General features: G+C 43.3%; 1 protein-coding gene across 1 annotated transcript; it reads right to left on the reverse strand.

Annotated features, from left to right (window-relative positions):
* Positions 1 to 1,873: 1,873 nt before the first annotated feature.
* On the reverse strand, positions 1,874 to 13,717 carry LOC140471144 (transcription factor Sp5-like). Its single transcript, XM_072567024.1, has 3 exons — positions 13,604 to 13,717; positions 9,473 to 9,560; positions 1,874 to 3,393 (listed from the first exon to the last, which is right to left on the reverse strand). Exons 1-3 carry the CDS (start codon positions 13,715 to 13,717, stop codon positions 2,405 to 2,407), a joined length of 1,191 nt encoding a protein of 396 aa, XP_072423125.1. The 3' UTR covers positions 1,874 to 2,404.
* Between the last annotated feature and the right edge of the window lie 7,811 nt (positions 13,718 to 21,528).

The raw sequence follows: 21,528 nt of genomic DNA on the forward strand, positions 1-21,528 counted from the left end.
TGGACAGCGAACAACAGGATCTTGACCAGATGGACCAATGGGCTGAGAAGTGGCAGATGGAGTTTAACTCAGAAATGCAAGGTGCTGCATTTTGGGAAAGCAAATCTTAGCAGGACTTATACACTGAATGGTAAGGTCCTGGGGAGTGTTGCTGAACAAAGAGACCTTGGAGTGTAGGTTCATAGCTCCTTGAAAGTGGAGTCTTAGGTAGATAGGACAGTGAAGGCAGCATTTGGTATACTTTCCTTTATTGGTCAGAGTATTGAGTACAGGAGTTGGGAGGTCATGTTGCGGCTGTACAGGACACTGTTGGAATATTGCATGCAATTCTGGTCTCCTTCCTATTGGAAAGATGTTGTGAAACTTGAAAGGATTCAGAAAAGATTTACAAGGATGTTGCCAGGATCTGAGCTACAGGGAGAGGCTGTTTTCATTGGAGCAGAGGCTGATGGGTGACCTTATAGAGGTTTATGAAATCATGAGGGGCATGGATAGGATAAATAGACAAAGACTTTTCCCTGGGGTGGGCGAGTCCAGAAGTAGAGGGCATAGGTTTAGGGTGAGAGGGGAAAGATATTGCCCCTTAGGTCTCTTTTTTATGTTTTTCACAGAGGATGGTGCATGTATGGAATGAGCTGCCAGAGGAAGTGGTGGAGGCTGATACAATTGCAACATTTAAAAAGGCATTTGGATGGGTATATAAACAAGAAGGGTTGGGAGGGATATGGGCCGGGTGCTGGCAGGTGGGACTAGATTGGGTTGGGATATCTGGTCAGCATGGACGGGTTGGACCGAAGGGTCTGTTTCCGTGCTGTAAATCTCTATGACTCTAAAATGACTGAGAAACTGGAGTTTGAAGACTGATTGGAGGCATTTTCCATGTGATTGAAGGATATATGGTGATTTAATAGCTTTTAAAATAGAGAGGACTCTTGAAATGGAGTGTATGACCAACTGCTCCTAAATAAAAAAGATGCAAGAAAAAAAAAAGCAAAGATTTAAAATTATTTGCAAAAAAGTAGGAAGTCAGCAAAAAGAAAATTCATACAATGAGTACTTCAAGTCTGAATGCATTGCTGGAGTGTGGTACAGGCTGGTTTGAGAATGAGAGCACATTATTTCTATTTAAATCAATCTTCAAAATGTACAGGGTTGTGGGGAAAAGGACTGGAGGATAGCATTTGGTCATTTGAAGCACCAGTGCAGACATAGGCCGAATGGTCTCCTTCTGCTCCATAACAATTCAGAGATTCTCACCCTCTCTTCACCAATCCTTCACTTCCATTCCTAAAGATATCAAAATCAACAGACTTTTTCTCCTTGCACTCAAGCTACTCCTGGCCTCAACACTGCCTGCTGCCCTCTTAAGCAGGAGACAGAATTCCTCGATTTCCATCCTGATCTTACCAATTGCATTTTCAAATTGTCGATACCAAGGAAACAGACTTGAAGTCTCTCCCAAGCTTACGAATGTACTTTCCTGCTGAGCAATAAATCAGATCACTCTGGAAACTGCTGTGTCATGGAACTTTTTATTTACATATCATATTTGGCACATTCCTTCAGACCTTTGGATGGTTCAAACACAAGATATGGAATCAAGTCAATTTCTAACATTAAATGACTTCAGTCTTAAAAGGAAAGCAGTGTACAAACCTACACAACAGCAGTCAATGGTGTTCCTGAAAATCAGTTCCTGGGAACATTGATTTACAGCCATGGGCAGAGATTATCTTTTTTTAAAAGAGACAAGACAAAAATGATCAAAAGTTGCCACTTTCAATGTAGAGTTCTGCCAGAAGAAGAATTGGTCCATAATTTAGGATTTTGAATGTTCAAAATAGATCTATTGTCAATTAGTAGATCACTTTCAACCATTCTCAGAGTCATCACATCACTTCATGCTGTTTCTAATACAGAATGGTTTAGAAATATATTACCAACCAAGGTATGTTATTTTAAGATCACTATCAACCAGATTTCTCCTTCAGTCCGAAATACTTGAATTTCCTCCTCATTTATCCCTTTTGTTTCCACAAAATACTGTTTTTGTCCTTCATGCTTCCTACTCCAGTAGGTCTCAAATCATTATCTTTCCCCACCCCACGTTTTCTGCTGAATAGGTGACCAATTTAAGGTTTCATGGGCACAGCCTGTCCAACATTCATGTGTAACTCCACAGCAAAAAGTTCAATATTCAGTGGTTGAGTGGGAATCCTGGCTGATTTGTCCCTTCCCTAGCCCGGGGACACTAAGCTAAACACTGTATCCCTTATTGCCACCCTGGCTGAGATCAGCCAACTCAACACAGAGCAGGGACCCAACTTCAGAACGGTCTGCACTGAATGGCTCAGCAGCAGATGAACCGCACATGGGCCAGAGCCATCAGGGAAGCTGCTTTTCCTTATTCCTTCTTGATGTTCTCCAGAGTCATGATGTGCTTCAGCAGTTTGTTTTGGTGGGTTTTGGTGTGTTTGGAGAGGTGATCACTCCTCATGAACCTTTTGCCACATTCCTGACAGCAGAAGCGCTTTTCCCCAGTATGTGTCCGTAGATGCCTCTGTAACTCATCAGACCTAGTGAAACTTTTCCCACAAAGGAGCCAGTTGCAAACAAAGGGGCGTTCCCCAGCATGCCATCGCAGGTGAGCCTTCAGGTGGGAAGTCTTTCCATAGACTTTCCCGCAGCCAGGAATATGGCAGATATGCTGTTTCTTCTTCCCCTGTTCCCTGCTGCTGTTGGGAGACTGGCAGTTGGGGCACCTACATCGCCTACAACGCCTGGAACAGTTTAGAAGGCTCTTGGAAGAGCTCGGAAGTGCAGTTGGCAACTGGGTTTGATGGCCTGGAATCAAGGCTCTTCCAAATTGGAGATGGTTAAGATGGAGGGGATTGGGCTGTTGCATGCTCCACCAAGGGATTTCATCAGCATGACTTGGAGATACATGCCTGGACTGCAAAGCAGAAGAACTGGGAATGAAGTTGGAGAAGTTTGGAACAATCCCATTACCAGCATCAGGGCAAGAATAAGCAGAACTTGCAGGAACCGAAGTAGTCAAAATCTTCACGGAAGACAGCTCAAACGTGTAGACTGATTCTGCTGGAGGGGTCAGGGGGAGTTCACGTGAACCTAAAGGTGATGGTGCTGTTCCACAGGAATACTGAGCCTTTGGAGGACCGAATGACATTGTGCGAGAGCCTCCAAATGCTTCATTGCTCCAAAACTGGAACATTCCTGAAGTGGACTCCATAGAAGTATCATATTGAAGTGGAGGAATGTCTGCAGAGGTTGGTCCAACTGGTCCGACTCTTCCACAGGTAGCAGCCAACATGGACAAATACGTTACTGATGCTCGAAGAAAAAGATGGATGTTCCTACAAAAAAAAAAGGGAGCTGGGGGGAGGGGAGAAGAGACGAAAAAGGAAATGGAAGAGAGTGTAAATAAAAGTTAAGTTTGGAATTGAACAAAAATATATAGTCACTTTTTAGTAACGTCACTACACTTTAGTTTCTCCCCCCCCCCCAAAATCAGTTGATGAAAATAAAAAGTTATTCTACAAGAGGGAGATATAATGGGTACCTCCTGAAACCCACTCAGACCCACCTAGTAGACAGAAACTGCCATGGCATTGTGACAAAGAAATGTTGACATAACACTTTCTATTGTAAATTGCTGATTCAAAAGGAGGTGATCAAAACAAAAAGTGACAAATTTAACCTTGTGAACAGCAACTGCATATTTTTGACGCGAGATGCTTAGGCAGAAAACTCAGTTGTCCCTCAAACAACCGAGTCAGTGGGGACCGAATCTTCTGTTAGAAGACCAGAGAGACCATAAGAAATAGAACAGGAACATGGCTGATCCAACATTCCTCATGTCCATTTTCCTCCCCTTTCCCTCGATTCCCCAACTGATCAAGAATATCTCAGCCTTAAAATATACACAAGGACTCTGCCCCCCACAGCTTTCTGTGCCAAGGAATTCCAAAGACTCTAAACCCTCAGAAGAAATTCCTCATCTCAGTCTTAAATTGACATCCCTTTATTTAGATACTACGCTAGAGGGGAAACATCTTCTCAGCATTCACCCTGTCAAGCTCCTTAATAATCTTACATTTCAATGAGATCACCTCTCATTCTTCTAAATACCAAGTAAAAGTCCCAACCTGTTCAGCCTTTGCTCATAAGGCAATCCCTCCACACCAGGGATCATCCGAGCGAACCTTCTCTGAACTGCCTCCAATGAAATGACATCTTTCTGTAAATAATGGACCAGAACTGTTGACAGTACTCCAGATGTGGTCTCACCAGCACATTGTACAGATGTCCCTACCTCATACACCAACCCTCTTGAAATAAGGACCAATATTCCATTAGCTTTCCTGGTTACCTGCTGCCCTTATGCACTAAGGGCACAAGTTCATGCACAAGTCACACTAGCACCTTGTACAGTTGTAGTCACAAGTGTACAATCTGATCAAGTAGCAACTTCCTAACTACTGGGGATGTTGCAAGGGATGAGAGAGAGAGAGAGAGAGAGAGAGAGAGAGAGAGAGAGAGAGAGAGAGAGAGAGAGAGAGAGAGAGAGAGAGAGAGAGAGAGAGAGAGAGAGAGAGAGAGAGAGAGAGATTAGCATTGTGACATGTAGACTGACCAGGTGCAAGTTTCACCATTGTATTGGCGTATCATCCAATGAGAACAGAATTGAGTATTGAAATATGGAGATCAGAACAAGTCACAGCCATACATTTTCTGCTCACTTTTTCCCTCCTTTTGCAGGTAAGATTGAGGTGAACAATTTTTTTTTAAATTAAAAATGCACAAGTTGTGAACACCACTAGGACTTATTGCCTTCAAAAGTCTGAGTTGTACATTAGTAGCAGGGAGCTGGAAGACTTTTTCCCCCCCAAATATTTTATCACTCTCAGCTCTATAGTACAACATGCAAACTTCCATCAGTTGGCTTCGCAGATAAAATGCATTGTTTGAGTTACAGAAACTAAGACATCCCACAGTTTAGTGTTCAACATGGAATTTGACATTGGGGAATTATAAAAAAAAAATGGACAGGAATGGAGTCTTTAAAAGTAGGTTATGCTTTAGTTAGGAGAAAGTGAGGACTGCAGATGCTGGAGATCAGAGCTGAAAAAGCGCAGGTCAGGCAGCATCCAAGGAGCAGGAGAATCGACATTTCGGGTATAAGCCAGTCTTCAGGAATGAGGAGGGTGTGCCAAGCAGGCTAAGATAAAAAGGTAGGGAGGGGGGACTTGGGGGGAGGGGCATTGGGAATGCAATAGGTGGAAGGAGGTTAAAGGTGAGGGCGATAGGCCAGAAGGGGTGGGGGCAGAGAGTCAGGAAGAAGATTGCAGATCAAGAAGGCGGTGCGGAGTCCGAGGGTTGGGACTGAGATAAGGTGGGGTGGGGGGGGGGGGGAAGAAAAAAAAAGGAGGGGAAAATGAGGAAGCTGGAGAAATCTGCATTCATCCCTTGTGGTTGGAGGGTTCCTAGGCAGAAGATGAGGCGCTCTTCCTCCAGGTGTCGTGTTGCTATGGTCTGGTGATGGAAGTGGCCAAGGACCTGCATGTCCTTGGCGGAGTGGGAAGGGGAGTTAAAGTGTTCAGCCACTGGGCGGTTGGGGTGGTTTGTGCGGGTGTCCCAGAGGTGTTCCCTGAAACAAGCAATAAATGCTGATTCTGGATTAGTGGTGCTGGAAGAGCACAGCAGTTCAGGCAGCATCCAAGGAGCTTCGAAATCGAAAAGGCAAATGCCCTTCATCAGGAATCATAAATGCTGGCCTGGACAGTGCTACCCAAATCGCCCGAAATGGGTGGGGTCAAGCTCCCACAGAACCAGGATTTTTAGTTTTTGTTTGACAGTAGCAGTTGCCAGAGTCATGAAGCTGGGTGGAAGCTGCAGTACATCTCTCCCTGCTACTGTCTTCTCACGATGTTCTGTTACCCGCTCCCCGGGCTGGAGAACTGAGAGTCAGCTTTTTTTTTAAATACACTGAACATTTACTGCATCCGCTTCCACACCCCACACCTTCCCCTACAACCGCAAGAAATGCGAATCTTGCGCCCACACCTCCCTGCAAGGGATCCTTCCATATCCGCCACAAATTCACCTGCACTCGCTGCGGCCTCCTATACATTGGGGAGACAGGCGGAATGTTTCAGAGAACACCTCTGGGACACCCGCACCAACCAACCCAACCGCCCCATGGCTGAACACTAACTCCCCCCTCCACCAAGGACATGCAGGTCCTTGGCCTCCTCCATCGCCAGACCATGGCAAGCCAGATCAGTGTCAAGGACCGTCCACACGTAAATAAAGGGAAACTTGGTGACAGGATACCAGCCGCTAGAGAGGAGAGTTTTGCCAGGACTGAAACTTTCTCCAGAGTCTGATATTGTCAGCTGCAATTGGAAAAATTTTTAAATCTTTACGGACTCTTACACCACCAGTGGTACAACCACTGGATCTGCCAGGAGGTAGCTCAGCGCACTCATTTCCTGCTTGACCTCACAGATGGTGTTCTGGTTTGTAATTATAAGCACTTAGAATTAGAGTGGACCTCTAAATTTAGCCTGAAGCCATGGGCAGCACTGCCTTGTCCTCAGTAGACAAAGGAGGAGTTTGTGACCTGTTATTATGTACAAATTTACACCCGTAAAAACAGGTATTGGGAGAATTGCCTGACTCCGAATGTGATCGCCAAACCTTCCCTCGCCATCTGGGCATATTTATGCACTGCATTAGCCAAAGCCCTGCATGCATTTGCTATTGGGTGTTCCTCTCCATTAGGCCACCCCACGAGTTAATACTACCCCAATGCCATACAGCAAGGCATCGTATGTTAACAGATCTCACTTGGAATCGTTGTGCCAACACCATCGAGGAAGATAGCGGTTTCTTTACTTCCCTGAAAAGCTACGGCTTACCTACACAACCATTTCCACGGCTGACCCTTATTTCAGAGTCCATGCAAAAAAGGTGCCAGGATGGAGGCCAGATGATGTATGACCTTTCCATAATAATTCACCAGCCCAAGTAAAGACCCAAGCTCTTTGATCACCTGATCTTCCACTGAAAGGTGGTACAGGATGACAATCCTGCAAAAATGACACCAGTCTCATATATTGGTACAAATCCTTATAGTTATTATTTGTAGCATTCTTCTAAGAATCCTGTTCTAACTGCAACTGCAGGTACACATGGCTTTTGTCCAGCTTTGTGAAGAACAACCCTCCAGCCATCTTTACACATAAATCTCTAAGCAAGGGGATTGGGTATTCATCCAGCTGAAAAGAAAAAAAAAAGTGGTTGACCTGTTTGGTCAAAGTCCCCACAAAAGGTGAACCAATCTGTTGGGTTTCACAAATCTGTGCTGTCCATTCCACAAACTGGACTGATTTGAAGATTCCTTTGTTTCCCAGCCTCCTAATTTCTGCCTCTACTTTCACTCGTAAAAAGATTAATGGAACTGAGCAAACATCACAATTGCTTCCTGGTCAACATGCAAGGTGGCCTTGGCTCCTTTGATAGTACCTAGACCTTCTTGGGGGGAAAAAAAAAAGGTCTGGATATTTAATTAAGACTTCATTCAGGCAGCCATTTTCTAAGTCAAAAAAATTGTGACCCAATCTAGGTGAATCTTTCTCAACCAATTTCACCCCATTACACTTGGGTCTGAGCTTTTTACTACGGTCAGTGGGAACTCAACCAGCTGCTCCTCATATGATCCACATGCTTGTTCAGGACCATCGTAACTACTTGAATTCTACAAGTCATGGACCTGACCTCACTTCGACCATGCCTCTTCCCCATGCATGGCCATTCTTGTGGTTCCTACACCAACCTTCATCTCTCAAAATAAATGGTCTCGCTTAATGGAGTCTCGTGTCCACATTGATTTCCGCATCAGGAACGCCAAACTTGAAACTGAAAAAGGAGTTCTGATTGGGCTACCAGAAAGTCAGATATGATCATTTGTAGAATTGGAGTCTCATGATTTTACTCCCTCCTCTAGAAAAGTAGAATAGTTCATTATTTTGCTACTGAATCACTATTTCTGCTATGAGCATGTTGATTTGTGGGGATTATTTTCCCAAAGAGTATTTCGACTAGAATGGAACCCGAATTGGACAATTAGACAAATAGTTAAAGCAAACCATGTCACACCCCTAGCAATAACTGACCACCTTAGTTCTTTCATCCATGGAACATGGGCATTGCTGGCTAGGTTGGCATTTATTGCTGAGGGCACTTAAGAGGCAGCCGCATTGCTGTGGGCCGAGAGGCACGTGTAGGCGAGACCAGGTGAGGAAGGCAGATTCCCTTTCCCAAAAAGGGGGATTAGTGAACCAGATTAAGACAATATGTCCCACCAACCCATGTTGTTTAAAAATAAAAACACATAGGTAGATATCCGCTAATAGGTTTGGAACTACCTAGAATATATAATGCATTCAAATATCTTGTCCATCTCCAAATATCTGAACTCAAGTACCTGATGAAGGAGCAATGCTCTGAAAGCTTGTACTTCCAAATAAACCTGTTGGACAATAACCTGCTGTTGTGATTTTTAACCAGTCCAACACCGGCTGCTCCACATGAACTCAAGTCAACAGCAAGCCACTTAATTCCCCAAAGGTCTGTACCTTTGACAGGAGAAAGTTAGAAAAAAAAACATGGATAGTTTTAAAATCCTGGCAACATTTTAAATTAAGCTACAGGCATTGAACAGAATTGAAGTAGGAGCATGAATTTAGGAAACAGCAGACAAGAATGGTCTCAAGATTGTTCCTCACTTAAAGAGGGGCTGGATTGCAACATAGAATACCACACCATAGTACAGGCCCATCAGCCCTCGATATTGTGCCAACCTTTTATCCTACTTTTAAAAAGGAGGAAACAAACCTACATTTTTACTATCATCCATGTGCCTATCCAAGAGTTGCTTACATGTCCCTAGTGTTTCTGACTAACAAAATTTAAAATCTTTGAAAAAAAGGTGTTCACCATGGGCAAAAACTCCATTTGCAAATGTTCATGAGAATTTATGACTGAAGTAATTTTGATACTTACCAAAATGCAACATATTTTGTTCTCGAGATTCAATACTAGCATTGGTGCAAGAATTGTGTTACATAATTAACTGGTGGAGAGAACTTTTAAAAAAAATTATTGCTTAAATTTTTTAATCTCCACAACTCATGGTCACAAAAATCCCATTGCAGCAGGTGAAGTTCCACAAGGTGTGTTTCAGAAGGTAGTTTCAGCCAGTATGGTAACTAACAGCTGTAAACCATGCCAAAAGGCTTCCAATTAGCCAGAATTCACAGGAAAATATTTAGCTGACAAAGGATTACTCGACCAAATAGAAAGAACACCACTTTGACTTACTCATCTATTAAAGCAAATCTAACTGATTGCACTTCAAGCAAAACAAAATTAATCCATACATACTCACCCAGGGAATTTTGATCATTTCTATAGTGTGATAGAGACAAAGGCAGTTCTACATTTATATTCAAAAATGTAAATTTTGTAGGTAGTCGCTGTTAAAGACAAATTTATCCCAACACTAGAGCAGTTACCATAAGTGGTTTATACTCATTACATTTTTTAAAAAATCAAATATTAGGTAGCTAAATGAATAAGGGCAGATGTCCTTTGTTTTATTATGACAGAGGGCGTCTGTGTCTGTGTCTGTACGTGCGTACGCATTGGCTGAGGTTACTATGAGGGCCTCCACTTCTGACCTTAAAGGCATGGTGACCCTCAACTTAAATCACCTCTGTCTAATGAGAGAGAGCAACCTGATGAAATGGATCTATCATCTTCTGGGGCTATGGTAACTTTACTTACCATGCAGGTTTGAAAAAGGTAACTCAGTACAATTTAATCTAGTCTCAGTGAAGTTTTTAAAAGAAAAACCTGAGAGTGTGATTGTATGTAAATACAAGTTAAAGCCATTTTATTCAAAGAATGCACTCATTTAGCCTCCACAATGGGAATTCAAAACAGGTCTTCAGTGGAATGTAGAATTGTAGTGGAATTGTGCGCTTTAGAAGTTGGCCACAGAGACTAAATGGTAGTTTTTGACTGCACCCCATTCCAAATTCATAAGTGTGAACTGTGCTCAAATTACTCACACTCTTATTGAAGTCAGGTGGTTTTGGTACAAAATCACTTAGTCAAGTGAAAGCAATCAAAGTGACATTCCTGCACCATACTGAGGGACTACTGTGCTGTTGGGAGTGCTGTCCTTCAGCTGAAAGGCAAGACAGTACATCTAGTTAAGCGTATTTTGCAGAAAGCAGAGAAACTATCCCCAGTGTCTCAGGCAATATTTGGGCCACCCTTGGATTAGCACTTGCAGCCATAAACCTCTGATGAAAACAAACATTCATACAAGGATCACTTAAATGTCAACATCAGGCTGACAGCAAACCTTACGATCATTTACTTCAGATTTCTACGCGAGTGATTGTTATTTGGGTAAGGTCAAGTGTATGTAACAGCACACCCTAACACAAGGCTAAATCTTCATCAGCTCAGTGCTAACCTATGCAAACATTAGCCCTCCTGCACTATACTATGCTGTTAAAAACACCTTTGCAATGGTCATTGCAACCACCACCACTTACTACAGATTTGATGAAAAAAGGTGACCATCCACTGTTGCATGAAGGTATACCAATTGCAAAAAAAAACTTCAAAGGGGAATACATACATTTGTGTAGCAAGCCAAAAAAGTGCCCAAAAGAAAAATTAGGTGAGAAGACAATGTCAGTGAGGTTTGAACACATTTGTGCACTTGAGAAACAGTCAATTTATAAAGAGACAAGAAAAGGACTAATATATGGCCAAGTTAAGTTACAACACAGGTGGCCATTCAGCCCATTAATCCACACCAGCTACTCTGAGCAAAACTATTGACTTTCTGGGGTTGGGGGTGGATTTGGTTTATCTTAAATAGTGTTTTTCTTTTATAGAAAACAGTATCTGTATTGAAGAGGATTAGGTAAAGTTCTTTTCATTTGAGCTATACAGGTTTCAACAGTAGGACAGGGAGGGAGAATTGGGGTAAAAAAAACCAAATTGGCCACTTTGAAGCTCTTAAATCAGTTGGAGATTTGACTTTAAACCATAACATCTTAGAAACTAGAGCACGTGTGATCTTGAAAACCATTGCACTTGCATCAATTCCAGCTGCTCAACTAAAAAGATTCCTACACAAAATTAATCTTAACTCCTGTCTCAGCCACTTGAACTCCACACTTGGTGACGCCCCTAGAGTTCAAACTATTAGGTGAAACTGCTTTGAGCTCAGTGGGGGCCACCTTCACAGCTACCAATTCAACAACCAAGGGAAAGGAAACAACACTTTTCACCGTTTACCCTCAACTTTTCAAATAAAAAAAGTATTAAAAACCATATTAGATCTCCATAGTGAGGGAGGTTCACTGTTTCAACCCTTTCATATCTCCAAAAATAAATAAAACAAAAAAAAGGAGGAGAAAGTGAGGACTGCAGATGCTGGAGATCAGAGCTGAAAATGCGCAGCAGGTCAGGCAGCATCCAAGGAACAGGAGAATCGACGTTTCGGGCAAGAGCCCTTCTACAGGAATATTCCTGAAGAAGGGCTTATGCCCGAAACGTCGATTCTCCTGCTCCTGGGATGCTGCCTGACCTGCTGTGCTTTTCCAGCAACACTTTCAGCTTTCATATCTACATCCTAGTTTGGATGTTGCTAAGCCCATTTCACAACATACAAGCAATCAAACGACAGGAGGGCACAGATTTAAGATCATTTCAGAAGGCAGACAGAGACAAAATGAGGAGCAACTCTTTCTGGCAAGTTATGATCCAGAATACACTGCTTGAAGGCATTGGAAACAAATCCAAAAGTAACTAATTGTTTTTAAAAAAAAAAGGAATTGGATATGTACTTGAAAGGGAGATGATTTTGGAACAGAGAACAAAAAGGTATTAGCACAATGGACTAAATGGCTTTATTTCTGTGGGAAAGACATTCCACGTTTAAAGAAGGCATCCAGAACAAAAACTGGGAAAGGTTGGGCATTTTACATTTGTTTCCCCCATCCACTTGACTAAACAGGTTTTACTCATTTAAAACGTTGAACAGCTCACAGTAGTTACTTACAATTAGCACACAATCAACTACTCTTCAGTAGGAAGTTCTATTCGAGTAAGAAATTTCATTCCAAAACGCTGATATATATAAAAAAAGCTGGTTGCGTGCTCATTGAATCAATATGATGAAAGTCTCCTTACTAACATGGAGATATTCTGGCGAAAAGATTCCTTATAGAAAACAAAAAAAAGATGAAAGGCATTGCCCATTATAACACACACGCGCATAATTCGAGTTAAAAGTACGAATTTTGTCCACACGATTCAAGTGAAAAACCAGAATCCCCAGCCAAACACGAGAGCTGGCATTATTCCTTCAAGAACGGATAAGTACTTCAAGGAGACAAAGTAATGAAGCTGCCCCTGAGCTTCTTTCACAGCAGTATCGTGATTAGATTGGGGTCATTTAGCGTCGGATCTAGATGCTAAATCCAACAAGAAGTGTCTAAAAATAAACCGATTTATAAAAGCCACATTAAAAGGGAACTAAACTTTAGGACGCCGTGCGGTCGAGAGACGCTACATAAATGCAACTAGTTGCAAACTACACCAGAGTGTAGTTTTCGCTAATTATCTTTTCACATTTTAGGGGAGGGAGGAGAAATTCAAATTCACAGCACGGGAAAAGATAGACTGATCTCAGGATCTAAAAGTGGTGGAAATTAACTGAATGAAAAAAGGTGCACTTAAACAGCAATAGACATTTTTAAAAAAAGGAAATGAACCAGTATTTGCTTAGAAATTGATACAAAAAAAAGCCTCTTGATTTTGAAACAAAAATGTGCTGAGGGCAAATTTGAAAAAAAAACATCAACAGCAGGACAAACAGAGGTAGTAAACTCAACTTGACATTGAATATATTTAACATGATATTAAATCACACTGACCTGCAAAAAGGAACTTGCAGATAACGCTCACCCCACAAGTGAGTCCATTCACCAAGACCCTGAACAGGCTTTCAACACTAGCAAGCTAATTTCAAACAAAAAAAAATCACCTCTCCTTGGCTATTTCCTGGCTCCAAGCTTTGTTCATTGGAATATAATCTGTTTTTTTGTTCCCCCAAAAGTTTTTGGCCCCTTATCAGCCAATAAAAGACAAGGCTTTAGAAGTCAGCCGCCTCACAGTGATTTGAATGGCTTGGGCCCTTTTCAATCAGAAGTCATCACCATCTGGGAGATCTCCACATCCTGAGATAATTGGCTTGACTTGATCAAAAAAGGGGAACCATCCCACAGGAAATCAGCCCTCATTCACAGCACAGTTCGCAGTGTCACAAATGAAAGCTTTAAACTCAGTCAAGGGGTTCAAAACAACACAAACACACCCCAAAAAAGTGTTTAATTTTAATTCAATTGGTTTCAAAATCGCGATTTTAAAAACCCCACCTTCGATTGGAGATACCTTTAAAAAAGATCCACCTTCAATCTTTGCAGCAAACCTCACTTTTAATGTATGTATTATCCGTGAGGACAGTAACTCGACCTTTACCAAACCGCTTCACGAATTCGATGGGGATAGTCGTTTGGTCCGAGTTCGCAGTTAGAAAGGCCATCGGATTTGCAGCTTCATGTTCAGTCGGTTTTTGAAGGCGCTAAGAAGGGGCCTCCTTTCTTGAGGTAAAATCGCCCCTCATTTTGGTGCTCAGGGCTGGTGCACTCAGAGGCCGAGGTGCCCTCCCTTGCAAAATAAATATCATGTATTAGCATAAATGCCATTGTTAACATTTATAATTTACAGATTTACATGTTTTAATAATTATACTGGGTAGTGTCAAATGATAAGATTTGTCTATTTGGGACAATTGATAATAGAGGTGGCAGGTATGACCCAGAAGTTAGAAGTGTTTTTTGAATGGTGTGTTACCAAGTAAAAAGGGGAAACATCTCATTAAGATGTTGCACACTGTCCATTTTCCTGTACGCCTCAGAAATCTAGATGGTAAAATCTATGGGATAAAGTCGAGCTCATTGAGATGTGGATGCTAAAATATCCCAGAAACGAACTGTAAGACGATTGAAGAGCTTGTTGAAATCGCAAGAGTGAAAAGTGACATTCAGAAAAGAGGATGACAGGATTACGGCTGTTTAATCAGAGATGAGAAGTTCCAGGGAATTTTTTTCTAAGGAGACAAAGTTGAGGACAGCAGAAAGAGGGGTCAACCCAAGTGTAGTCAGATGATGGAAGTCCGAGTGGTTCCAGATATTTCACTGGTTACTACATTTGTGCTTAGAAAATGAGTTGATTCTTGCTATTTTACAAGGAGTTATGAAACTTTTCAAAGATTTAGATGTGGTTATCATCCCCAAATCAGAAACTTTTGTTATTCACTCAAGGTGTATGGCTGTCGCTGGCTATTGCAGCAAACCCGTGATGCAAAACCCCAGCCAGCAGTTTTACTGGCTACAGCTATGCAAGGATAGAGTCATAGAGATGTACAACACGGAAACAGACCCTTCAGTCCAACTCGTCCATGCTGACCAGATATCCTAAGTTAATCTACATTTAGCACATGTCTCTCTAAACCCTTCCTATTCATGTACCGTCCAGATGCCTTTTAAATGTTGTAATTGTACCAATTGCCACTACTTTCTCTGGCAGCTCATTCCATACATGCGCCACTCTGTGTGAAAAAGTTTCCCCTTAGGTCCCTTGTAAATCTCTTCCCCTCTCATCTTAAACCTATGGCCCCTAGTTCTGGAACCCACCCACCCCCCCCAGCAAAAAAAACTTTGGCTATTCACCCTATCCATGCCCCTCATGATTTTATAAACCTCTATAAGGTCACCCCTCAGCCTCCGACGCTCCAATGAAAACAGCCCCAGCCTGTTCAGCCTCTCCGTATAGCTCAAACCCTCCAATCCTGGCAACGTGCTTGTAAATCTTTTCTGAACCCTTTCAATTTAGCAACATCTTTCCTACAGCAGAGAGACCAGAATTGAATGCAGTATTCCAAACGTGGCCTAACCAATGTCCTGTATAGCTGTAACATGACCTCCCAACTCCTAATGCTTTGACCCAATCTTTTGCTCAGTTGGCTGAAAGAGCTCCTTTTGTGGCTTGACATCCAATCTTAATTCACAGCATTCTTGGGGCACTTGTTCTATGATAAAGGGGCAACATAAATGTGATTAATGGTTATTGTACATGGCCTCCTGGAGCACCGTAAATTGTTATATCTTTCAGATAGATGTCCCTTTAAGAGTGCGAAATGCAAACGACCCAAATACCCAGATGTTGTCACATGATGATTGGCTCTCTGTATTGCAGCACTTGGTACAGGCTGTGTTTGGCAATTCTCTGCACTAAATGTATTAGTTTGACTGTAAAGTCAACCTATCAGAAATCTTTGTACATGTCCTGATTACTTACACAATCAGACCCCAGTTCTTACCTCCAACATTCTGTTGAAATGGTGAGCAGAGTTGAAGGTTACAGATGAATGAGACCGGGAGTCTGTTTGATTCCATTCGCCTGGAATACTAGCCCTTCACATTCCCTAGTGCAGCATCCAGCTAATTCTGAAATGAGTGCACTGGTCTGACCTTAGCTTGTCTTCCTAGTGCCCACTCCTCTGTAAAAGGGGTACACAGCTCCAGCTGCTGATCCACCTCTGTATAAATCCCTTCTCTCAGGTGAACGTGAAAAACCACCCGCTGTAACAAAGGACTGAGAGTCTGTCCTAGAATCAAGGCCAGAATGTATCTCCCAGTCAATATCATTCACGACACTGAAGGAATGGCGATATATTTCCAAGTCAGGATGGTGTGGGGCTTGGAGGGGAACTTGCAGGGGGTGGTGTTCCCATGTATCTGCTGCCCTTGTCCTTCTAGATGGAAGTGGTCGTGGGTTTGGAAGGTGCTGTCTGAGGATCTTTGGCGAATGTCTGTGGTGCATCTTGTAGATGGTACACACTGCTGCTACTGAGCGTCGGTGGGGGGAGGGAGTGGATGTTTGTGGATGTGGGGCCACACAAACTGGCTGCTTCAGGTATCTTAAGACCATCAGAAATAGAAACAGGAGTAAGCTGTTTGGCGCCTCCAGTTTGCTGCACCATTGAACAGGAACATGGCTGATCTGACATTCCCTACGTCCAATCTCCTGCTCTTTTCCCCATAACCCTTGATTCTCAACTGATCGAGAATCTCTCTATCTCAGCCTTAAATATACACAAGGACTCTGCCCCCCCCCCCCCCCCCAGCTCTCTGTGGCAAGGAGGTCCAAACTGAGAGAAGAACTTTCTCCTCCTCTCAGTCTTGAATTGGCGCCCTTTATTCTGGCCCTAGACTCTCCCAGGAGGGGAACCCTCCTCTCAGTATTTACCCTGTCAAGCCCCTGAGAAATCCAACATGTTACACTGAGATCACCTCTCATCCTTCTCAACGCCAGTGAGTAGAGTCCCAACCTGTTTAACCTTTGCTCCACACCAGGGATCACCCTAGTGAACCTTCTCTGTACTGTCTCCAATGAAATGACATCTTTCCTTAAATAAGGGACCAGAACTGCTCTCAGTGTTCCAGATGTGGTCTCACCAGCACCTTGTACAGTTATAGTAAGACTTCCCTACTCTTATACTCTAACCCCCTTGGAATAAGGGCCAACATTCCCTGAGCCTTCCTGATTCCCTGCTGCCCCGTGTGCTAGCTTTCTGTGTTTCAGTCACCAGTCCCCCACAAATCCCTTTGTGTTGCAGCTTTCTGTAGTTTTACTCCATTTAAATAATATCTGTTCTTTTGTCCTCCCTTCCAAAATGAACAACTTCAGATTTTCTCACATTACACTCCATTTGCCAACATTTTGCCCAATTCCTTAACTTATCAATATTTCTCTTTGAACTGTTTGTATCACTCTCGTAACTTGCATTTCCATCTATTTTTGTGTTGTCTGCAAATTTGGCGACAGTCCATTCACTTCTTCCTCCAAGTCATTAAACAGTTGTGGCCCCAGCACTGCTCCCTGTGGAACAGGGCTGGGTGTGGTTAGAGCTGCCCCCATCCAGGCAAGTGGGGAGTATACCATCACACTCCTGACTTGTGGAGAGTTTGTCCTCTGATTCTCCTCAACTCCAGATTTGCCGGAAGTTTCTATCTGTTTGGCATTTGCTGTTATTTCGGTATAAAGCAGCAACCACTTTGCCTGTTCGGTGCTCGCAGGGAAGAAGAATTGAATTCTGTACCGTTGCAATACCAGCCTCACCAACTTGTGTTGTATGCATTCCTGGAGGTCTCATCACACAGCTCTCTCCCCTCTCATCATCCTACCCAATTGAATGGCACTTTCTGAATTGAATTGAATTGATTGTCCCGTGGACCGAGGCACAGTGAAAAGCTTTGTCTTGTGAGCAATACCGGCAGATCACAGAGTTAAGGAGCATCGATAAATAAATAATAGGGAAACTGAGGCAAAAACAAACACACAGGTACAGGTGAATGTTAAGAGTTTGGGAGTCGATTCAGTATTCTAACAACAGTAGGGTAGAAACTGTTTTGAAACCGGCTGGTGTGTGTGTCCAGGCTTCTGTACCTTCTCTCTGATGGTACAGGTTGTAGAAAAACATTGCCAGGGTGGGATGGATCTTTGAGAATGCTGGCGGCCTTTCCTTGACAGCGGGTCTGGTAGATGGATTCTATAGATGGGAGGTTGGTCTTTGTGATTGTCCGGGCCGAGTTCCCCACTCTCTGTAACCGTCTCCGATCTTGAATGGTACGGTTGCCATACCAGGTAGTGATACATCCAGATAGAATGCTCTTGATGGCGCACCTATAAAAGTTGGCAAGGGTATTTGCCATCATGCCAAATTTCCTCAGCTGACTGGGGAAGAAGAGACGTTGTTGGCCCTTTGTAACCAGTGCATCCACATGAAGAGTCCAAGGAAACTTGTTGTGGGTGACCACTCCCAGGAGCTTGACACTCTCCACTCGTTCCACCTCTGTGCTGTTAATATGTAGGGGGGGGGGGGGGGGGGCATGAGTAACATCCTGCTGAAAGTCAATAATGAGTTCCTTGGTTTTGCTGGCGTTGAGAGCGAGGTTGTTCTCAGTGCCCCATTTTCCAGGTGCTCCACCTCTCATCTGTAGTCTTTCATCATCATCTGAGATTCGACTGACTATGGTGGTGTCATCAGCGAACTTGTAAATGGCATTAGTCTGGTATTTGGTGACACAGCCATGGGTAAACAGTGAGTACAATAGGGGGCTGAGTACGCACCACTGGGGGGCTCCAGTTTTGAGTGTTAGTGCGAATGAAATATTGTCCCCAATCTTCACTGATTGTGGCCTGTGGGTCAGGAAACTGAGGATCCAGTTGCAGAGAATGGGGCTTAGTCCGAGATCACTAAGTTTAGTAATCAGCCTTGAGGGGATAATACTGTTGAAGGCTGAACTGTAGTCAATGAGTAGTCAATGAGTCGGATTCTTACGTAGATGTTCTTGGCGTTAAGATGTTCTAGGGAGGAGTGAAGGGCAAGTGATATGGCATCTGACATGGATCTGTTGGTCCTATAGGCAAATTGGAGTGGGTCAAGAGAAGTGGGGAGGCTGGAGTTGGTTAATGCCATGACCAGCCTTTCAAAGCACTTTATGACCACCGAGGTTTGGGCCACTGTGCGGTAATCATTGAGACACACACTGCGTGAACCTTCTTAGGCCCAGGGATGATGTTTTTTTTTAGATTAGATTAGATTAGATTAGATTACTTACAGTGTGGAAACAGGCCCTTCGGCCCAACAAGTCCACACCGACCCGCCGAAGCGCAACCCACCCATACCCCTACATCTACCCCTTACCTAACACTACGGGCAATTTAGCACGGCCAATTGACCTAAATGTTGGCCCTCTTCAAACAGGCAGGGACAGTGGCCTGCTGCAGGGAGGTTGAAGATGTCCGAGAAGACTTCTGCCAATTGATCTGCGGGTGCTCTGAGTGCACGGCCTGGTACTCCGTCTGGTCCCATCGCTTTCCTTGGATTCACACAAACGAAAACTGACCTGATCTCTGACTGATCTGCCCCATCTTTATAACCAATCCACAATAATTTTAAAATTTGAGTTCAGAAGTCATAGTTTACCCAAACAGGATGGTTGAGTTCACAAATGATTTTGAGAGTTTATTAGGAAGCAACTAGTTTAAAAACAACACAGGAACTAAACCAACAGTATATGACTTGTGACTGGTAAATGGAGTTTATCAGCTCCTGAGGATAAGTGGACAACAAGACACTGGTAAAGTGCAATCTCTGCCATCTATAGCTGGTGGCAAAGTGTTAGGAAGTTCACAGTTTCAAAGAAGAGTCATATTGGACTCAATGTTAACTCTATTTAGAGTGATAGTCATAGGGCTGTACAGCATGGAAACAGACCCTTCAGTCCAACCCATCTATGCCAACCAGGTATCCGAAATAAATCCATTTGCCAGCATTTAGCCTATATCCCTCTGAACTCTTTCTATTCATATACCCATCCAGATGCTTTTTAAATGTTGTCATTGTTCCTGCCTCCATTAACTCCTCTGGCAGCTCATTCCTTACATGCACCACCCTCCTGCATGTAAAAGGTTTCCCCTTAGGTCCATTTTAAATCTTTCCCCTCTCCCCTTAAACCTTTGCCCTCTAGTTCTGGACTCGTTCACCCCGAGGAAAAGACCTTGTCTATTTTATCCTATCCATGCCCCTCATGATTTTATAAACCTCTATACTGTCACCTCTCAGCCTCCGATGCTCCAGGGAAAACAGCCCCAGACTATTCAGCCTCTTAAACCCTCCGACCCTGGCAACATCATTGTAAATCTTTTTTTTGCATCCTTTCAAGTTTCACAACCTCTTTCCTATAGGAAGAAGACCAGAATTGAATGCAGTATTCCAAAAGTGGCCTTACCAATGTCCTGTACAATGGCAACGTGACCTCCCAACTCCTGTACTCAATGCGTCGACCAGTAAAGACGAGCATACCAAACACCACCTACAGTATGCTGTCTACTTGATTTCTCACTCCACAGATGCTGCCAGACCTCCAGTTTTCTGTCTGATGATTGCAGCCAGCAGGGATCACTGGGAAAAAAGTACTTGCCTGTCCAAACTCTTTCCCCACCCCCCACCCCCCACCCCCCGCCCTTGAAATCCTGTTTTAGCCTTTAGGCAGGCAGTTTGTATCCTCTAGCATATCTCTCCACGCTTCAGGCTCACTGCCTTTATTCCTGATGAAGGGCTTTTGCCCGAAACGTCGATTTCGCTGCTCGTTGGATGCTGCCTGAACTGCTGTGCTCTTCCAGCACCACTCATCCAGAATTTGGTTTCCAGCATCTGCAGTCATTGTTTTTACCAGTTTGTATGTATGTATAGGGTTGACTTTCGTGACCTATCAGGAATATCTGTGCTAGAGACCTGCAGAGATAACAGGGGCTGAATAGAATTTTTAAAAAAGCATATTACCTAGATGGTGAAAGATTGCAGAGCTCTGAGATGCAGAGGAATCCGGGTCTCCTAATACATGGATTACAATGGATTAGTTTGCAAATACAGCAAGTAATTAGGAAAGATAGCAGAATATTACCAATTATTGTGAGGGGAATTGAATGCAAAAATAGGGACCCGGAATGGGTGGGTTGCCTTGGGAGGAAAGACTTGTCAGACTGGGCTCGAATCTCCTGGAGTTTAAAAGAGTAAGTAGAAATTTGTTCGAAACATAGGGACAATCCAGGAAATTTTCCACCAGTGAGCTTTTCATGAGTGGTAGGGAGATTATTGGAGAAGATTCTCCGGGATAGGATTTACTTGCATTTGGAGAATAGGTTTATGAGGGATAGTCCACCTGGTTTTTTTTTGCAGGGCAAGTCTCCTAATACATAGATTACAAAAGGTTAGTTTGCAAATACAACAAGTAATTAGGAAAAGTAGCAGAATGTTACCATTTATTGTGAGGGGAATTGAATACAAAAATAGGGACCTGGAACGGGTGGGTTGTCTTGGAGGGAAAGGCTTAACAGATGTTTTTGAGGAGATGACAAAGATGATTAAGGATAAAGCAGCAGATATTGTCTACATGGACTTTACTAAAGCATTTGACAAGATCCCGCGTCTTCAGGGTGGACAGTGGTCATTGGGGGTGGTGTCTGGGTGAGATGTTCTTCAGAGGGTCGCTTTGGACTGGATGGGCTGAAAGGCCTGTTTCCATACTGGGGGGGATTCGAGAAGACCCTGAGGAGGCTTGTCAAAGTAAATGTGGACCAGATGGTTTTCCTTACAGGGGTCACTGTTTAAAAATAAGTGGTTGCCCATTTTACAACAAACATGAGGTGAATCTTTACAATGTTCTCCTGAAAAGGTGCTCGAAGCAGAATCCTCTTTAACATTTTTAAGACGGAGGAGATTAA

The sequence above is a fragment of the Chiloscyllium punctatum genome, chromosome X (genome assembly GCF_047496795.1).
Source record: "Chiloscyllium punctatum isolate Juve2018m chromosome X, sChiPun1.3, whole genome shotgun sequence".
NCBI classification, from domain to species: Eukaryota; Metazoa; Chordata; class Chondrichthyes; order Orectolobiformes; family Hemiscylliidae; genus Chiloscyllium; species Chiloscyllium punctatum.